The 19,593-nt window shown below is 38.8% G+C and overlaps 1 protein-coding gene across 1 annotated transcript in view; it reads right to left on the bottom strand.

Moving 5' to 3' along the window:
* Window positions 1–252: 252 nt before the first annotated feature.
* The window catches only part of NRG3 (neuregulin 3), a 244,431-nt gene continuing 225,090 nt past the window's right edge, over window positions 253–19,593 (bottom strand). The window contains exons 7-9 of the mRNA XM_009888979.1: window positions 15,867–15,994; window positions 6,621–6,791; window positions 253–760 (exon numbers count right to left, since the gene is read on the bottom strand). Of these exons, the coding sequence (XP_009887281.1) occupies window positions 253–760; window positions 6,621–6,791; window positions 15,867–15,994 (807 nt within the window). The remainder of the gene's footprint in view (window positions 761–6,620; window positions 6,792–15,866; window positions 15,995–19,593) is intronic.

Here is a 19,593-nt window from a genome sequence, read left to right as displayed (position 1 = left end):
ACTGAAACTGTATGTGTAATCCTGTCTAGAAAGCACCTGATGTACGCTTCATCCCTCCTGGAACTTTTCCCTTAAAAAAATATTTTGTTAAAAAACACTATGATATGAGGGCGATTGACTATTTGGTTTCTTCTAAGTAGATGCTCTTAAATTAATGCATATAAATAATTTGTATTTAATTTCCTCCCTTCCTGTTTAGCAAAGCATCGAATGCACAGATCTCGTTTCCCCTCCCACAACCCCCACACAAAGTCACTTGGTCAATACTGAGTCTCTTTGCGTTTCGCTTTTTAAGACAAATTGCGCCTCTCGCTCTGACTTGGCCATGGGGCTCATGGGCAGAAAGGCCGTGTTTTCGCTCGCGCTGCTCTCTGCTTCTACGCTCGCCAGTTCATAGTCCTCCGACCGCCTCGCGTCCGTCAGAATCCGAATCTGCTCCTGCACAGTTTCTAGCAATATTTTGACTTCGTGTTGTTCTGCTATAAGACAATTACTGACTGGGGAACTCACATTGACAAGTTCAGCTGAATAGGAGTTTTTGCACCATTTGATGCCTGTTACTTCAGAAACATTTTGCATTTGCATGCAGGCTTCGTCCAAGCCCACAGACGGGATGATGGGAACGGAGTTGGCCCTTGAAGATGAATAGCCGACCAAGTCCTTCTGATCCACGTTATTAAAATAAGGGGTTGTCTCTCTTGAAGGCAGTTGCATATTTATTGAAGTATTCTGAGGAGTTTTTAAACCACTGGATGAATACCTGGAAAGAGTAAAAAGAAGTTTTTGTTGTACATCAAGCGGTCAGATGCAACCGGCAGCAGGAACGCTGTATGAGATTCAGTGAACTGTGCCGAAAAGATACATGCCATTTTTCCCTCACACTAGGAGCTCTCGGTAATAGCGTGGCCCTGGGGAAAACAACAGACTCTGGAGACCTGGTTTTGATTCTCAGGTCTGCTGGTGGCAAACCACTGCTTTTCTCTCAATCTCATTTTGCCCACCAGTATATGAGAATAGCGACAATTCCTTTTTTTTTAAAAAAGATTTCAGGAGTTATACTGTATCAGCAATTTTCTTTGAAATTAAATTTGAGAATCCATTCCTAGGTTCCTAGCTGGGGAAATGGATTGGTGCTCTCTTCAACACCAGAACTCTCAATGTCAAATAGCTATTTTAGAAAAACACTTTAAGAAGTTACAGGAAAAAAGAGCTTTAAATAAAACACGGTTGTGTAGTCTTCATTTACATAGAAATGGTTGTCTGTGCTCCCCTTCAAACAAGCAGAGCATCTAAGTGCAGTGTACCTCTGAAAAACATGTCTTTTTTTCAATAGCCCATACTCCTAAAGTTGGCCTGATTTGTTTTCTTAGATCTCATCTGAAAATAGAGCTAATATATTGGGCTTGAGCAAATACCTGTGTTTTCCTGATATTGTAATCCTGTGTTTCAAATAAACCCCCGTTATCCTCCCGTAATACATATCACAGCATGATTTTATTTATTGTGAGGCAACTTAGGTGAGTTTTTATCAACATTTCCATTTTGTTTCAAAACCAAATTCATTATTCTGATCAGAAAGTGTTTTTATTTACAGGAAATACTAAAAAAACAGAAATGGAAAGTTTACTAAATATAAAACAAAGGAAACAATGACAAAAAAAATGATGTTTCCCATCTGAGAAGCAGTATTACTAGTAATTTGGTGCTCTGCGAGTTACTGCATCTACTAGTCGTGATTGCCAAGGACCACAGCCATCACCTCAGTACCAGAACATATTTCATTTATAATCAGCTTTCCGATCATATCACTATTTAATAAGGCAAGCTAATGGTGACCTCCAATATGTTTTATGCATGGACAAGGAAAGCAACATTTAGTCTATTGTGGAAGGAAGAGTTCTTTGAGCTCTGACTTGAAGGGTATTTTTCAGAAAGCTGCTCAAGCCTGCTGGACTTCCCTGGGGACATCCTTCTACTCTTACGTGCCTTGGCATTCGCAGAAACAGAACTAAGGAAAAGAACGTGAATTGCACGAAACAGCCATAGTCCAATATTAGCGCACAATGCTAATTAACTGGAAAGGCTTCCTTTGGCCCCATCCTCCTGGCGAGCTGTCAGCCAGGAGAGAGAGGAGGAGATATCTTTAGGCTCGGTTCCAGCAGAGCGCCACTGACTTGTAATTAGCTCGTCTACGGCGGCACCGTGTTTGTACAACTGCTCGACACATTAACCTGTACACGTGCACGCATGCAGTTCTGTACAGCGCCTGTACGAAAACTCATCAGGCGTCCCCGAAAGACCAGAAAACACAGCTGGAAGCTCTGCGATAAGGAGGTGTTGTGATCTTTGCTGCTATTTGATGGAAAGAGATACTGCTTTGGGAAGCGGGACGCAGGGGAATAATACAGCTAGCAGCTTTTTTTGGACATGTGCTAGAACTTCTTGTACATGCTATACAGCTGCATTTACATTTTACATCCGAGCGAGCTGAGACTCAGCTTTTGGTTAATTACATTTGCACTACACTTAGACATGCTTGTACCCATTTATGGAGGGCCTTTTTAGAACGGTTTTCAAGAATCGGTATGAATGAGATACGGATCGGGGATATTATTCCCGAGGGAGGACAAGTAAAAAAAATAAATGAAAACAAAACAGTGCAGACCTTTGGGTTGTGCCCATTCTTGTTTCCTTTGCTTATTATATAATTGTTCAAACGACTATAGCTGGAGAGATCGCATCAGTTGCATTATTCCCTTTTTTGGTAATTCGGGCCCTAAATATATTCTGGGCTGCACCCTGAAAACAAAGGGAGTGAATGTTTTTAATGAATTTCACATGCAATGGATGTATTATATGGATGATATATAAGCAAAAACAAGAAAAGAGTGAATTAAAACGGGTTTGGTGAGAAAACAGTAACATTTGCCAATTCCATAATAGGTTAAATTATTCTTGGTATTTTGAAAACTAATTGGCAGCAACAACAACATGTAATGCAATACCTGGCATATTTCCATAACGTTTTTGAAGTACAGACAAAGACACCAATTTTATGCCAGAATTACATGTTTCTGCCCTGAGCTCACAGGGCTTTCAAAGGACGACCGAGGTTGAATTAAAGCACATACACTGTGTGCAACAGGCAAGGTATTAAACTAGTAGGGCTATTACATCTAAACCACGTGAGACTCGGCTTTTGGTTAATTACAAACTGATCCATGCTTCTACTTGTGACATCAGACTGCTGCTGTTTTCAATAGACTGAGACTTAGACCTATAATTGCAGAATCTTAATTACATTTTCCTATAATTAACTTTCCCAGAACTATAGTTCCTCATAAGACAGATAGGGTTTTTTAGCTGAAAAATTATTTTGTCTGAATAACTTCATTCATGCGCATGTATTTCAAAGTGCAGCTCTCTCTCCACCCTCTTCCTAAAACCAAGCACAAAAAGAAACTCATTTATAAATATGCAACAGTAATTATGCTATACTCATACAGCATTTAAGAGTCTAAATTAAAGAATGAAACTAAAAGAAGCATAATAATTTTACTGCCCCCTTAAAATAGACATTAAAGAGAGACAGAAAGGATCAGAACTTAACACAGAAAAAGGTTTTTTATTTAGCATTGTACCAATAGCTTTGCTATAAGCGTTCAGTATACGAGCCTGATGACAAGGTCCGTTAAGATGAAGGGGAGTCACTCCAGTGGCATTACCAGGCTTTGGTTCAGCCTTGTAAGCACGTATACCTGTATATACACAGCCCATTTTCTACCTGTAGATATGACACATTGGGTCTTCTATACATAAACACCTTTACACCTGTATACATACATACTCACAGGCTATAAGGCACCACTACTAACACTGCATAGTGTGTAGCGCAAACAGCTGTCACTGAAAGCACACGATCAAAGCCCTGTCCGTTTAACCGCATGTAAACTCGTGACACCCTCAGGGACTCAAATCAGTCTCTGCGACGTGACTGGCATGGACACGGTTTGTTTCTTTAAGCCCCTCATTTCAAGCAGGTTTTTCTACTCCTTCAAGTAGCATTCTGATTAAATAACTGATATTAGCTGTACTTGACTCAAACTCTGCAGATATCAGATCCCGTTGCAAATAATGAGATCTGGTGCTTCCTGCGGGCAGTAAAGGCTTTCTTCTCAATGTGGGATGGGAAGAGGAGCACTTTTACAGGACTGGACAAAAACTAATCAGGTAAATTAGCCTCTTTTCTATCAAACATAAACATACAAAATCTGACTAAACTTCAGCCAGAGCTGCTGAAGGATGAACTTCGGAAGGGTCACAGAACTAGGGAGACAAACCATTTGATTTGTGTGGCCCTAGAGGGAAAGATGGAGGTGAAAAGGGAGAAGAAAGGAAGAAGTGTAACTTCTGCAGGGCACAAGGGAACTTTTCACTTTGGTTGGAAATCTAATAGGAATACAACACTAGGAAACTAGCAGATATTTAGATGGTAAAAAGCCATCTGATTTTGGGGAATCTTCTTTCTAAGTTAGAAGAATTCCACCTAAAGTAGAATTAGTGAATTATTATTTTTTATTTTGTTGAGAGATGAGATGCGTACTTATATTTTTGTTGAAGAGATTACTTCATTGCTGCAGCACAAAATAACCTGCAAAAAGTTTTGTTACACTCTTAGAAGCCTTTGTTTTCATAAAAACCATCATCAGTAAAACACTGTAATAAAACAAAACCAAAGAATTGCTTTTGTTTTCATGCCTAACACTGACATTTAAAAAATTAATTTCCATGGGTACTAGTTGAAGACTTTTGGTATCGTACTTGCGACATACACAGACTGCTGTGACTCCCTGTGATGGCACCACCTGTTCATGCACTCAGAGAACTGCTTCAGGGAAAGATCCCATCGTTAGTCAAGATTAGGAAGGTCTAATTCTACAGACATCCCTAGCGCACAAAATGGGGTTGAAGCGCTTTAGTGGACTGAGGCCAGAAGGGGTCACATCCTGGTCCAAGTATCAACCGTTTGCAGAACTGCAAATTTAAAATATAGGCCAGTACGAGATGGTGCCTGTAATATCCCACACTGATTTCCTAGAGAAAAGTAAATACAACTCCCAATAAGACAGCTTTGCTGGTTTCTACCTCACTTCTCAGCCTAGGAAGGGGCTGCAGCACGCTCTGATCCCGTGCTCCAAGACGCTGCCGCTGAAGGGGGAAGGCTGTTAGCCTGCCCCTTTCAGGAAGGGTTGCGTTCAGAGTTACAGTTTTCATAAGGAATTATACACACGTTATCATACAAATAAACCATAATATATTTACTGCAAGAAGTAATAAACAAGTTTTTAACAAGAAGCAGCAAACAGTAACAATGAAAGAAGAAACGAGACAAATTTGTACTTTTTAAAAGAAGTCACCAGGCACCCAAAGCTTTTGCTGCTTTGCTTTCTTCCCTTCCTCGGTCTGTCTTTCCTAATTACCGTGGCCAACTTTGTTAGGTAGGTTCAGCTACAAATGTTTAGGGAGCCAACTCCTCTCTCAGAGAGTACCGCAGAGTGGAGGATCCCACTGCAGGCTGGGAAGCGCGGCGAGGGAGGCACGGGGCGGACGCATGCCTGCGCGTGTGCCCACATGTGCAACGACACGCACGTGTAACGACACACACATGCAACGATGCTTATTCTCAGTAAGCACTTGTGGATGGCATTTCCCAGGAGGTCAGAGTGGATGGCAATAATAGCTCCTCTCTTCCCTGAGGAAAATTATACATGTAGGTGACCTCAGTTCTGCAGTTCATAAAGCAAATTCGGATACCAAAGCGTAGAGCTGCCACCTCGAAGTGTAACCGTTCCCTTCGCTGCACTTAGCTGTGACTTACACTTGTCCAAATGAAACCAGTGGTGTTTTATTCTGTTCCAGATATCACTCTTAGTTTTACATATAATATGTTTGTAGTGATTCTGGAAAGTCTTTGGAAATCTATAGGGATATGTAAATATTATGCAAAATACCTCAGCAATTGCAAAAGACTTCAAAGGCAGCTGTAGGTGCTCAGGAGCACTTCTGAAATTCAGACCTTATGTACAGCTGGAGCTCACATTCAATATTCTAATAAGCTGAATTGAAAAAGGAAAAATATTGGATTCTTTGTGCATTTTCAAAGACAAACCTGCGTGAAGGGATCAGTCTACAGCAAACATACTTCATAATGTACACAGATTTATTTAAAAAAAAACATGAAAGTTGGCCTTCTGAATTATTTTCTCTTATTTGCCCAGTGCTGATGGAAGAAAAAAAACGCTATGCAAAAGTTACTATAACACCACGGCATTGCTAGGAAAAGCATCAGTTATAAAGAGTAACGTTGCCAATCACTTACAGTTTGTTCTTATCACTCCTTCTACAGCCTTTGAACAGCTTAAAAAGAGCAGCCAGCCAAATAACAACATATCACCTTCAAAGAGCCAGTATGCTGAAAACATTCTTCTGCTTTCAGTTCTATAAACCCTGGACCCACAGTACATTACAACAAAGTCAGAAGGACTGTCACGGCAAAGCGTATTAACTGCGTACCAGCGGCCACTCACAAACTGGCTCACGTCAGTTGTGTTAGCACTTACCCGTGACAAGGTATTGCGTCCTGGTCTGTGATCCTTGACTCTTCTAGCTGTTGATAAGCTGGTCCTGTAATTCCATTGAACCTACCCCGAGGTAAGGGAGGAGTCCTCCGAAAGGCATTTCTATGTAGCATCCCACTTTTTTGTCCTGGGCTGCAGCATGAAGAGAGACTTCTAGGAACAACACCAAGAGTACAGTAAAAATTACCACAGCAAAAGTGTGAAATTCTGCAAAGTAAAGATTCAGGATTAATAACATAGATTACTGTTTTTATAAATTTTGCTGTGGCGGTTTATGATGCCAGCAGAAATTCTCTATGGAAATCTAGTACTATGATCCACAGTTAGCTGCTGTTTATGCTGTATTTAATACACCATCTCTCTCCTAGGAAGGAAAGTAATTCCCTGGAATATTAAATCTTTTCTTGTACTTGATGAAGGATGCTTCTTTTTTTCCATGCCGTGTACCATAATCCCGCTATATAGAGTTGACTCCTCAGACAGTATAAATAAACAGCACAGCTCCATCATACCTACAGCTGAGCTCAAAATCAGATCTTAGATTTAAAGCCCACTGTATCATCTATCAGCCTACAGGGTCCCGCTTCCTGATGCAACAACATTAAATTGGGAAAACATATCAGTGAAGAATATAAGCGAAGCTTATCAAACGATGCCTGAAGAAATCATCTACGACACGTCTTCTCCACATCAAACAAGATTTCTTTTCTATATTGTTTTATTCTTGTTTTATATATATTGATTGTTTTCTTCTTTATACATAGATAAATACTGTTTCTTTATGTGATATAATACAAACTGGAATATGATAAAAACAAGTAATAGTTTTCCACTTACTTTAGCAAATTGCTTTGGTAAATAACATTTTTGTACTGTTTCAGAAAGAGAATGGATTTTTCCATTTCATGCAGGAATTAAAATGTATCTAGAATCCATAGTTTTGGTATATTAACCATAAATTCAGCTGTTGCTAATGCAAAAATAAGGGAACACAGAATTAAAGCAAGACATAACCTGTTTCTACTGTTAACAGGCCACAACACTGGATGGTGTCACTGACTATTCACTTTCCAGCTACACCTATTTCTCTTGACGTCTCCTGGGTCTGAGAAATGAGTATGTATTACCTAATATTCTGTCACACCCTGAAGGTTGTTTTAATATAGGTTTTGCAGACGCATTTGAAGAATCATTATTTTTGGTTACATGAATAATTTGAATTTCTGATACAATACAGCTATGCAAAAGACTTTTGATAAGATTGCTTCTCTTTTCCTATTATAAAGTGACTTAAAAGCAGTCTGCATTCTATACCTAGTGGGAACTTTATTTATAGTTAGGGCCACATCTACTCCCAAAGCAATTCTTACTTGGATCAAGTATGCTGGACAAATTCTCTTGGTACATTTCCATTAAACCTGACCTTTTCTCCCCAAAATCAAAACCTAAGAAAGCAAGTCAACAATCTCTATGCTACTGCTCTGGCTGGCAGTGTTGCTCTGCTCTGGTCTCTTCCATACGTTTACTTTCGTGGTTCTTTTTAATTGAAAAGATCAATAACCCATAGCAATAGCACTCCCTCAAGGATTTTTGATGTTTCCTCAAATAGATTTTTCCTCAGCTATTAAGGAGGCTGCGAAAAAACTTCTTAAAAACCCCAAAGTACTGGCCTTTCTATTCTGAAGTCTGAGTTCAAGTTGAGAGTTACAGTTCATATTCCATAAAATAACACTACCACATCGCAAAACAATTGACAAATTGTGCTCAGGAGTCTGAGATTATTACAGCAGGGGATATTAAAAGATGCAGCTGAATGAATAATTCCTGATGGATAATGAATTTCAGGGTTTTTTATTGATTGCGGTATATTCATCAATGTACCAGAAAAGTCAACAAACTGATTAACTTAACAGACTTTAGATTGATTGCAAATATGTGAAACGAGAAAGGCATTGTTTAATTGTGGTTGGTTTGATGCCCTGGCACATCTTCCTTCTTGGGTGACAGCACATGGTCTCCCATCTAATAACATGCAAATTCACAAAAGCTCTGCATTTGTAATAGATGGAATTGCAACACGTACAGGTATATCTGAGATAATGGGTATAAACTGCAGCAAAGATGGATAAAAACGCCCTGTCTGTACTTCCTTCAACTTGCACTGAAACTTTCGTTGCTACATCTAACGCTGGCCACTACAGGCTGCGGAAGGTGGGTGGGCTGGTTGGACCGAAGGGCTCTGGCACATGCCAACATCTTCCTGCAATCACAGCAGCTCCAGCACCGACAGAGCTTAAGCAACCGATGTGTTGCTAATGTGAGGTTCTTACGCTTTCAACATTTCTGACAGAAAAAATGGCGAGGAAAAAAAACAAGGATAATTTGTGGCCATGGACAAGACAAATTCACTAAGAAGGACCAGGAAATATTTACAGAGAGTGAGGTTGCAAGCTGCAGGATAACACTCATTTCTTGAAGCACTAAAGATGAGATAGTAACAATTTTTGTTAAAAGTTCTATGAAAAAGTAACTCCAGCATAATAAAGTTTTTCCTTTTTCACAAAACTGCTATGGACGTCAGCATACTCTTCCTCCAAAAATGTTGAAGTCCCTCTCAGGCTTCTGCTCTATTGCTCACGTGAAGCGTTCCTCTCTCTGAGGCAGTGTTCCTCTCCTTTCAGATTTCTTCAGGGAATTTATCCTCTGTTAGCCACTATTACGGCTTCTTCCTCCCTGTACTCCAGTCTAACTGTGTAAAGGAAACCAGCCCACGTAACGGAGCTGTTCAATGAAACAGACCAATAAGGAAAGCTGTAGCAGATACGTCCTTACAATCTATTAATCAATTACTCCAGAATAAAAAAAATCAGAATATGTTTGAACTGGTTCACAAGTAATGCATAAACTAGGCAGAAAAATAGTTCCGATAAATTAACGGTTTGAAAGAGGTAGTTCAACCATCTCTAAAGTTAATTAAGAACTCGGGATTCATTGTTGCAAATTGTTTTGTGTGAAAATTTTCTTTAGGTTGAGCAACCAAGTAAAAACAAAATCTGTTTCAGCAGGTGGAGTATTCTCTTCTCAAGGCACATACACAACTCCCAAGTGCAGTTAACTGTGTTCATGAAGAGAAGCCTTGCAGTGAATTTACAGTAACTCTGGTAATCCTCCTGTAGTACTTTTTAGTTAATTACTAAACAAAATTGATTATACATCACTTTATGAACACATTCAGAAGAAACTTTGTCAACAGGAACATGAAACGCATTAACAAGAGGTTGACAATTAAAGTGTTAAAACTTTAGATGGGATTTCAATCCTTCCCTTCTTGTTTAATAAGCACAATGGAGCTACAGAAATAGTGCTTATAACCATGGGGGTGTGTATGTCTATTTTCTTTATTCGTGATTGTAATTCATGAAAAGTTGATGGAGGAAGGAAAGTTCTAAAATTGATTGTAAATACTCTGGCTCTGTACCTGCAAAAACTACACAGAGGCAATATTTCATACTCTATTATGTACTGATCACGAGATGCAAACATTGGTGTTGAAGACACGTTTTTTGTCCTTGCAAGACAGAAATAGCAAATACATACCCCAATGACAGAGCTAGCTGCAAGATAGACAGTGTCTTCTGATATTCCCTAGGAGCCACGTTTTTAGGATGAATTAGACAATCTACTGCTAACATTTGTACATATCAACTATTCAAACTTCCAATAAATTTTCAGTTTTAATAAACAGGATCTGTTATACCTGAGAACATAAGCAACTCTCAATAAATAGCGTGCAACAATAATAATGCTGTATCATGAAGCCCTTTTGTCAGACTGTTTACAAGGATGAGATGACCCCCAATGAGTGCGTTTCTGTTAAAGCCTGTGTTATAGATGACTCCCCAAACGGAGAAAATTAACATAACATTTGGGACTTCAACAAAGCTGACGTGATTAAGATAAACCAAGTTCGTACGGATATTATTATGCCAGAAAAAGATGTGGCATAAGAGAACTGAACTCAATGGTTTTATCCCTTTTTCCTCTATAGCATCCTGTATCCCAAGCACTTAAACATCACTCTTTTCCCCTGTCTTTGCAAGGTAATCATGTTCTGCCTCAGTACATGATTACCCTCTAGGAAAACATCTAATCTACAACGGCACGCTGACCTGTGTTTCCTAGCTCGTGTTTATGAACTGTTACAGCTGGTCAGCTTCTCAGCCCAAGTGATGGAGTGGGACTGTAGCCTGCTGTTTGCAAAACGCTGTTCTCCCTTCGCATATGCAGGAGCAGCTTTCCAGCAGCCAGCCTATTCCTACAAATCTGCTCTTGATTTTTGAAATGGAAGCATTGTGGCTTCCATTATATATTCATGTATTAAGGAATAACATGTGCCGGGGCTGACGGAGGACTTTGCAACTCTACATAAATCCTTCAACACTACTGATATCATCTGGTCACCATCCTGGTTCCACCATACAAAATAGGATACATAGAGTAGGAAAAGGGAACAATGCATTCAAAGATACGTCGGTGGCACTGTGTTTAATCATCTGCCACAACTTCATCATACACTCCCTGTAGTGCACTGACCAACCTTCATCCTAAAACTGCAATGATAACTAGGCTACTACTCCAGAAAGTTGTTCTAAATTGAAAACTTTGAGGCTTTTTTTCAGTTTAAAATTATTTATGATGAGTATACATCTATTTTTCATATGTGCCACTGTAATCCTTCATTTTACTTCTCATTGTGCTTTCTCTGATGGATTTATAGACAGCGGTCATACATTCTTTCCAGTCTTCTGAACTGAAGACTGAAACGAGACAGACTCTCTAATGCTTTCTGTGGAACACAGATTAATCATACCCCATATTAGCTCATGAATACAATTTGAGTCCATCGTAATCAGGAGGCCATTTTAACCAGGTAAGACAATAGCGGTATATTCTCATACTATATTCAAATGAAGTGACAACGGTGTCTCATGAAGCGGTTTTAATGCTTCTGACGTTCTGATGGAAATGTCTTGATTAATATTTCCTCTCATCCCATTTATCTTTTGCACAGCTGCATCACTTTTTGACTTGGTTATCCTTTGAGCAAGTACTATATATACTGAACCCTTTCTTCCCCATTTGTTTCTTAAATTGTGTTACTAGTTCCCAAATGCCTGACCTTGTATTTAGTACTGCTGCGCTTCAATCCACCTCTGTTACACCACTCTTCAAAGTTATTCAATTCACTCTTTATATCTAGATCCTTATCTGTACTGAGTCTATCTTTTAACTAATTTTTTTCAGTATGTTCCACCTTTTCTGCGCCAAAATAATGCATAAAAGCATTAAACAAAATTTGTGCCCGACATTGACTAATTCTTTGAGAGCTTCATTAGTGCTCCAGTGGTGAACGTCTTCGGCCCAGCACCTACCTTCTCAACGTAACTCCTTACTATCTCCTTTTTAACCACCTCCGTATATGTTCATTCTAGTTTTTCAGTCTCTCTCTACTTTCTCCCATGAAAGGCATTAGAGATGTGGCAACTAATTAAACGTCGACAGAGGCTGTGTAGAGATCTAGCTCACCTCGACCTAATACAAAGAAAGTCATCAGTGTAGTGTTGTGGGAACTGCTGCTGGTAAACCTCATGAGAATTGTTAGCCTTTTTGTACCTCTACCCAAAGAATCTGCTTCCCCTACATTTGTCCTAAAGCCTTGACTAGTCTAACTCAACATAAAAGGGTCTTCAGTTCTTTCGATAAATTTTTCCTCTTCCTAAATATTTGACATTTGCTATTGCATCACCACATGGCACACTCCCATTGTGACAGATTTTGCTACCAGACTTGAAATTTCGTGAGCCCTTCCAGACTTCTTTGATCAAGATTAACCAGACCATTTTGACTTGAGGGCTTTGATTTCTGCATTTTACTTCCACTTTAACTGTGGTAATGTCTATTTTCACACATTTGATTCTATTCCCATTCTACCTTTGCCCTCAAATAATCATCCTAAATAAAAAATGAAACATATTCATTCAGGACTGCCTGAACTGCTTCACATATTACTTCTGTCCCATAAGTAGCTTTGCTTCTTCCTGTATAGTACTGCTCTTCTTTATACAGCAAGAACAATCGGTTGATTTCAGTATTACCAGTAAGTCTTAACTCTCAGTGATTCCTGGAAATATTCACCTCAAGCATGACTGCTTGCCCTCTGTGATACCGTTTGTTTCTTCCCCTATACCCCATTCCTTTTAGGCATTCTTTTTAGTAAGTTTCTCCAGAAAACTATGTTCTTTCCTTGGGAAAATACCAGATTCCTTATACTTGCTCCCTTTCAGGCTTCCTCTGCCTTTACATTATCAGTAGATTCAGTTTATCAATACTTGTTCTTTGAAATTTAATAGTCTTATTTACAGAATAACTTTAATTTACTCTTTCTTTTAATTTAAACTGAATCAATCATATTGGGAGCATAAAGAATAAAATGCCTACTAAATGAAAAAAATTGTTTTTACCATGGTTTTCATGGTGTTAAAAGTTCATAAAAATGCAAACAAATTATTGTAAATTTTAGAGTAAGTTTATCCTATTTTGGCATTTCTGTAAGACAGTACAACTGCTCTAGGCTGAAAGCCTCTGCGTTTGGCTTTCAACATGGTACTCTCTGAAATGAATCCCTCTAAAATCAATGATGACTGAATCAATGAATGAAAGTCAGGATGACTAATTACCAAGAAAACTGCTATTCAGAAGGATCACAACTCAATCCCATAATTAACAAAACTCCAATTTGCTTCTATCTGTTAGAAATTAAGAGAGTGTGGGTTTTCTTCTTACTAAAATCAACAGATAAGCCAAGGTTATTTTTTGAGCGCATTGTATACTCTACTGGAAGTTTACTGATTAAACACATTTGTTACTTTCCAGTTTTGACAGTACCAAGAGTTGTTTTACATATGCAAGCAGATGATATAAAATTCTTCTCCTGTAATAACAGTGCATAATACAGGTGAAATATTTTAGGAGTAAGATTCAGTGCAGATTCAACTTTTCGATTCAATCTCTGCAGTAATTCCTTGCACGCAGCTGAGGCTGGTAGAGACAGAAAATCACTATTACCTAGTAATCTCAGCAAAATAACTAGGTGATCTCTGTCAGCCATATTTCAGCAACCCCAAATGATTCTCCACCTTCATAATCTTACTGCCAGGCCAAAATTGTATTGTTTTAGGAACTGGAAACAGACAGCTCCTGATTTTAAGAAATAATCAGCCATCATTAGTGCCCTTGGAAACACCAGCAGAGAAAACAGGTCTGGAAGCAGAACAAAATATTTCCATAGCAAGCAGAAACAAAACAAAACAATAACAACAGCATAAAACAGAGAACCTGCAGAGCTGCTGTAATTTTTCCAGGCTCATGGCAGGTTTGGAATGGAATTAGGCAATGTTTAGGACACAATGTATCCCAGTAAAAAAAAGAAGTTTCCTCATTTGGCCACATTTGACCGCTTGGCCAAACTAGAGAAAGCAAGTAAATTTGGAAGCTGTCTCATGGTGCACAAATTACAGACAGCCTTATAAGTTTTAAATGTTCAAATGTGTTGCATGTTTTATAAAGCAAGGGCCTTGTATAATAAATCTTAAATTATAAAACTACAAAAAGAATTCTTTATGAATGAACAGTTCTGAAGCAATGACTCTTAAGATAGTCTGGTGCTTGACATCTGCAAATAAGATGACAGATGACTTGGGCTTTTTTTTTTTTTTTCCTGGTAAAGAGAGATTTTGTGTGCAAAGGTGTTAAAATGAGTAATCTGGGATTATGCATTAGTTCACTGTAAATCCAGTGTGGCTTATTCTGTAGTTTCCCTACGGAAAACAGGGAGTCTAGAGAGTCGTTCAGCTTTTATTTTAAGTGACGTTCATAAATAGAATATTTTCAGTCTTTTATTTATTTCCACATTTTTAAGCTTAGGTAATGTCATGGTACCTAAAACATTTCCAAGTTGGATATTGCAATCATGTTTTAAAGGTAAGGGAATGTCACTGTGTTTTTTCTGAACTTCACCTTTTGACTAAATGGAGATAAAATTCCCCCCTGAACTTCAGTGGGAAGCGTTCTAGGCAACAGTTCTGTAGTTCATCTATGTTCAGTAAAATTATTAAGCATATTTTGAACATCTCTGTGTAATAAGGAATAAGCCCTAAGAAATGGATCTGACATGATAGTTGGCATTATTTTTTCCTGCTAAATTAAAGGCTTCAGTAAGGTAAAAGTAGATAGGACCCAAATATCCTTTCCTGGCTCATATGCGGCACTTTGGTAGGTTAAGCAAATCATTCATTCAAAAGAGAGGGAATGTGTAGCTGACTGGGGACAGCAATGAAAACACACCGAATACTACAGAAGCTAGATCATAACCTCACACAATCTCAGACTTTTGTTTTTTTAGCCATTTTAAAAAATAAGTCTTCCTCTCCAGATTATCTAGCTGAAAATATTCTGAACTTATTTTTCTCAGCCTTTTTTCTCAGTGTGCTCTGGACCAGACGTTACCACTGCCATTCCGCCGACACTAGTGCTTATACCAGACATGAGTTTGGTTTCTAGTCCCGTAATGAAGCATCTGCACTGTTTTTCATCCAAGAAGACTATGAGCAGAATTCTAATCCAAATGCCATCCAGTGATGGGTGACTTTCCTCTTTTTTTCCTCTTGGAAACAACCATCCAAACTTTTTTAAAGACTAGTTTTCAAAGGCCACCATGTGTTCATAAATAAGTCATTATTCATTTCAAGTATTATTTGTTTAAAGAACTAGTGAGAAAGGTTGGAATTTTGCAACCATGTCTTTCTGCAGCAAATGAGTCACTAACTTCACGAACATCGATAAGGGAAGTCTTGGTTTTAATGGTTTCTCAAACTACAGTTGTTTCATTCACTGGTCTGTGTCTACAGCTTGAATGGTGTCTTTAAATGCTTCCTCTAGGACTTCTAAAAAAACGCAGATGAAGTCGGTGAGCGCTGCTATTGCCTTTTCTGTCTGCAGATAAGCAAATGCTTGGACATCTGCTTAATGAGTTGGCTGAGGCTCTGTTGGTACAATACCATTCAGCATCTTTCCAAATCACAGCGTACAATAATCCTGCACAGGTATCACCAGTTCAACGCCATCCCTCGGCAGCCTGCCAAATCTCCCATCAGACAGCCGTTTGCTTACCTATGTTGCTTGATGGGCTGGGTTCCTCTGTCGGGAGACAAGGCCTCTGGGAAAGACTGAGGGCCTGAAAAACTAGACTCCATAACTTTATCCAGAATCGGCCCAGGATGCCTATCTGTTTTTGAATACTGTGGCACAGAGAATAAAATTAATTAATACACAAAAGGCAAAGTACATCGTTGATGCTATTCAATCAGAATTCATATTGGAGTGGGGTAAGAAGTGCTCTAAATTAAAATTAGGCATTGCAAGTAATACATTCATTCACTATTGTTTACATAGTGGAAAGTGCTGGTACTCATTATCCCCATTACCTCCTCCCCATCAAAATGCTGATATCTGCATTAGTAGCAAAATTACTGACTGATCTGCCCATAATAATAGGGAACACTGATTCCTTTGACTAAAAGCCTTTTTTTTTGCGGCTGTCCACGCAGACTGAGATCACGAAACACATCTCAGAGGAGGGTCAGCACCTTCTTGGGTCCTTTGGTGATTTCAGTCAAACACTGCTTTTATCAGTGTGCGTAACTATGAAAACCAAACTGGAACAGCATCTGTATCATCAGATAAGTAGAAAAATATCTAAATCCTATCCATAGAGACAGATATCCCTTCTGAACAAGCCTGAAACTTTTGACCTGGGAGTATCTGTGCTAGTAAGAACAGTGTAAACATAATTCTTCTTGTGACAGTTGTAGGCATAGGGCAGTCTCTGGGCACATAACGAGACACAAAGGTCTGTAAAGCAGACACCGGACATGCACAAGAACAGATTTTCTTCTTGCTTTGTGATTCAATTGGAAATTCAGCAAAAATTGTGTCTCTCAGCCTGAATGGAGCCAGAAAGTCACAGTATAAAAGCAGCTGCATTTTGGCTTAGAAGAAGAATCAATCCTGTTAGTGGTTACTGGGCAATATCTCAGAGATATTACAGGTTAACCCACAAGTATGAAAAATACTGCACTTTGCAGCTTTTTAACGTTGCATTACAATGACCTGCATTAAATCTAATTGGTCTCTTTCTCTGTATTGAATTTGTATTTTTAGTACTAGATAGCTAGATTTCCACGTTACCTTTACAATAGACTAGTATTGTGTAAGCTATTACATGATGAAATCTTTTAGAAAGAAAATGCAAATTAAATTAATAACAATATAAAAAAAAAAAGCCATGCTATGATACAATAGCATAAACATTCATGGAGAAGATAGTAAGACTTCTTTCCAAGTACAGTTCTTCACAATTATTTTGTTATCTAACAAAAGACCAATAACTCCTTAAAAATACAGAATTATTTTCTGATTCTCATTATTCTCACCTACATTTTCTCAGACTTCAGCAAAATCAAAAAGGAAAGTCATATAGGATTACTCTCTTTTAAAAATATGTTACATGCCATTTTAGTCTATCTACTCAGACTAATTATGACTGATGTCTATAGAGAAAACAACTGATCTTCAATTTTTTCTCCAATGCTCTTCTCCCTCTTTCTGTTTTGTCAAATACCCACATAAACAGAACCAAAACCACCGCTTACATGTTTCTGAAGGCAAAGCTATGAGAGTGACAATATGCAAAATGTTGCCACACGCATGAAGTAAACACAAGTGAAATAATAAAAAGAAACATATTCCACTCTTATTTCTTTCAGTTACCATGATCTTAGTTGTCACTTGTAAATGTTGTAGATAAAATATTCAGACAGAAGTATGATTTTTAAGGTACTCATGTCTGTGAAGGTTTTAAACTTTAATAGTTATCCTGCCAGCTGCAGAAATAAAACTGTCTTTCATTTCTGACCTGAATAAATCAATTTGAGCTATGTAAAGAATGGGTTGTTAGTGCCAGAAAGCTATTTCTGTCCTTTTTTGTGTTCGTTCATGCTACTAAATTTAAGGTCCGAATGGCTTATAGGACCATAGGTATGAAGTGAATCGTGAAGGGTAATTAGAGATAAGCTCTGCTTTTGCTACTTCCATGGTTGAGGTGGATGTGGGCTGGAGTGATGGTATACAGACTCTTTCCTCATCACAACTGAGGAAAACCAGGACCCCCAGAAGCTGCTCTGATGCTGACTAGCAAACTATGCCGAACACCCAGCACCACCCAGGCACAGCCTGCTAAGGATATTTTTTCCCCAACTGAACATCTCTTTTATGCCATTTTCAGATACACCACTTACCAATTACCATAACAGCCATAACATTAGTTACAATGAAAATGTGAATCACAATTTAAATTGAGGGTGTGGATATACAGAGAATTTGAACAATGTAATTGAACTAATTTGGGTGTATCACATTATACAGACATTGAAATAGGTTTAAACACAATTGGGTTTATTCTCTTGTAGCTTAACCATAAGCGCTACATCCTTTCTCTGAGATCACCTCCGGAGAAAAATATCTTCAGATTTCTGTGAGGAGTTTACAGCTGTATCAGTTGGTGCCCCTGGAAGTACGGTATGGGATCACTCCACATCCGTGTCCCAGCAGAGCCCACCCCACTGCTTCCACAGCCCAGTTCTCACCTGGGCTGAGCTCTGCGGAGCCCTCCGACTGCTGAGAGCTGCTGAATACTCAGCATTGACAGAGAATAAGCTGGGAAACACTTTCAAAGCACTGTTGCAGTAGGTTGAAAGCATCACCGCAAGCTTATCTGTATTTTTTTTAAATGGTTTTATTGTCTTCTTGCTTAATTATTTGTGCTTGTTTGTGCAATTACTGAGAAACGCTGATGCATAGGGCTAAATAAATTAAAGAATAATGATAGCATTTAAAAAGAAATTGTTTTGCGAATTTTCAATTTTTCACAGTTTCATGAAGAAAAAGTCATCTGTTGTGTACAATTACTCAACTCTTTGACAATAAAATTCCACCCCCTGCTAGTTCATGCTAAGCGAATCTGCAACGCCAGCCCAGGCCAGGAGACAAGAAATCAGCCTCTGCCACCGACCTACTCTAGGTCTGCGAGGACATAATTCCCCTGCTCCATGCCCTGTATTCTTTATCCTAAAATGTGGGATCCGTGGATAACAAATGCCACTCAAGTGCTACAGAATAGCTTGACACTGTTGTCCTAGTGTTATGCAAAACAAAACACCCACCCCTCCCCCACCAGCTTTTATTAGCTTTTCCTCCTCAATGATTTTCCCAAAATAGTAATAATAAAAAGTCCAGAAACGCATGTGGCATTGGAAGAGAGGTGATGTGGGGATCCCATTACACAAAGGACTGAGAAGGCAGAAGGTCCAGCTTTAAATTGCATTGAGAGAGGGTGCCTCAAGGAGGTAAAGAGCCAGTGATGTTTGTGAATGGGCTGACCTTGCAGAAAAGCCCGTCAGGTGATGCAGTTAAAATCCTTACAGCTGTTCCCGTATGCTCTACGTGTTTTGTTGCCAACACCAGCTTTAGACAGAGGGCAGTAAACCCGAGTTTGTCATGCAACACAGAAATGGGAAATTTGCTCTTGATCTTAGTTGATAAACCACCTCGTAACTCAGGCAAAACCCCACTGTAATCTTTGAAAAAATTTAACTGTATCTGTTGCTAAACATATATTAATTGCATTTTAGCACAGTGACTAAAAATTATTTATTTCCTACTACTATCAACAAAAGAAAACAAGGCACAAAAAGAGCATTTCCTCCCCTGCCCCACCATGATATGAGTATCAGAAAACCTGGAGCTAGTGATTGCAAGCTATTAGAAACAAGTGTAGGGA

This window comes from Charadrius vociferus, unplaced genomic scaffold (assembly GCF_000708025.1).
Source record: "Charadrius vociferus isolate BGI_N301 unplaced genomic scaffold, ASM70802v2 scaffold637, whole genome shotgun sequence".
Classification (NCBI taxonomy): Eukaryota; Metazoa; Chordata; class Aves; order Charadriiformes; family Charadriidae; genus Charadrius; species Charadrius vociferus.
The sequence above is the reverse complement of the archived record's forward strand: the minus strand, read 5'-3'. Positions and strand labels throughout refer to the sequence as shown.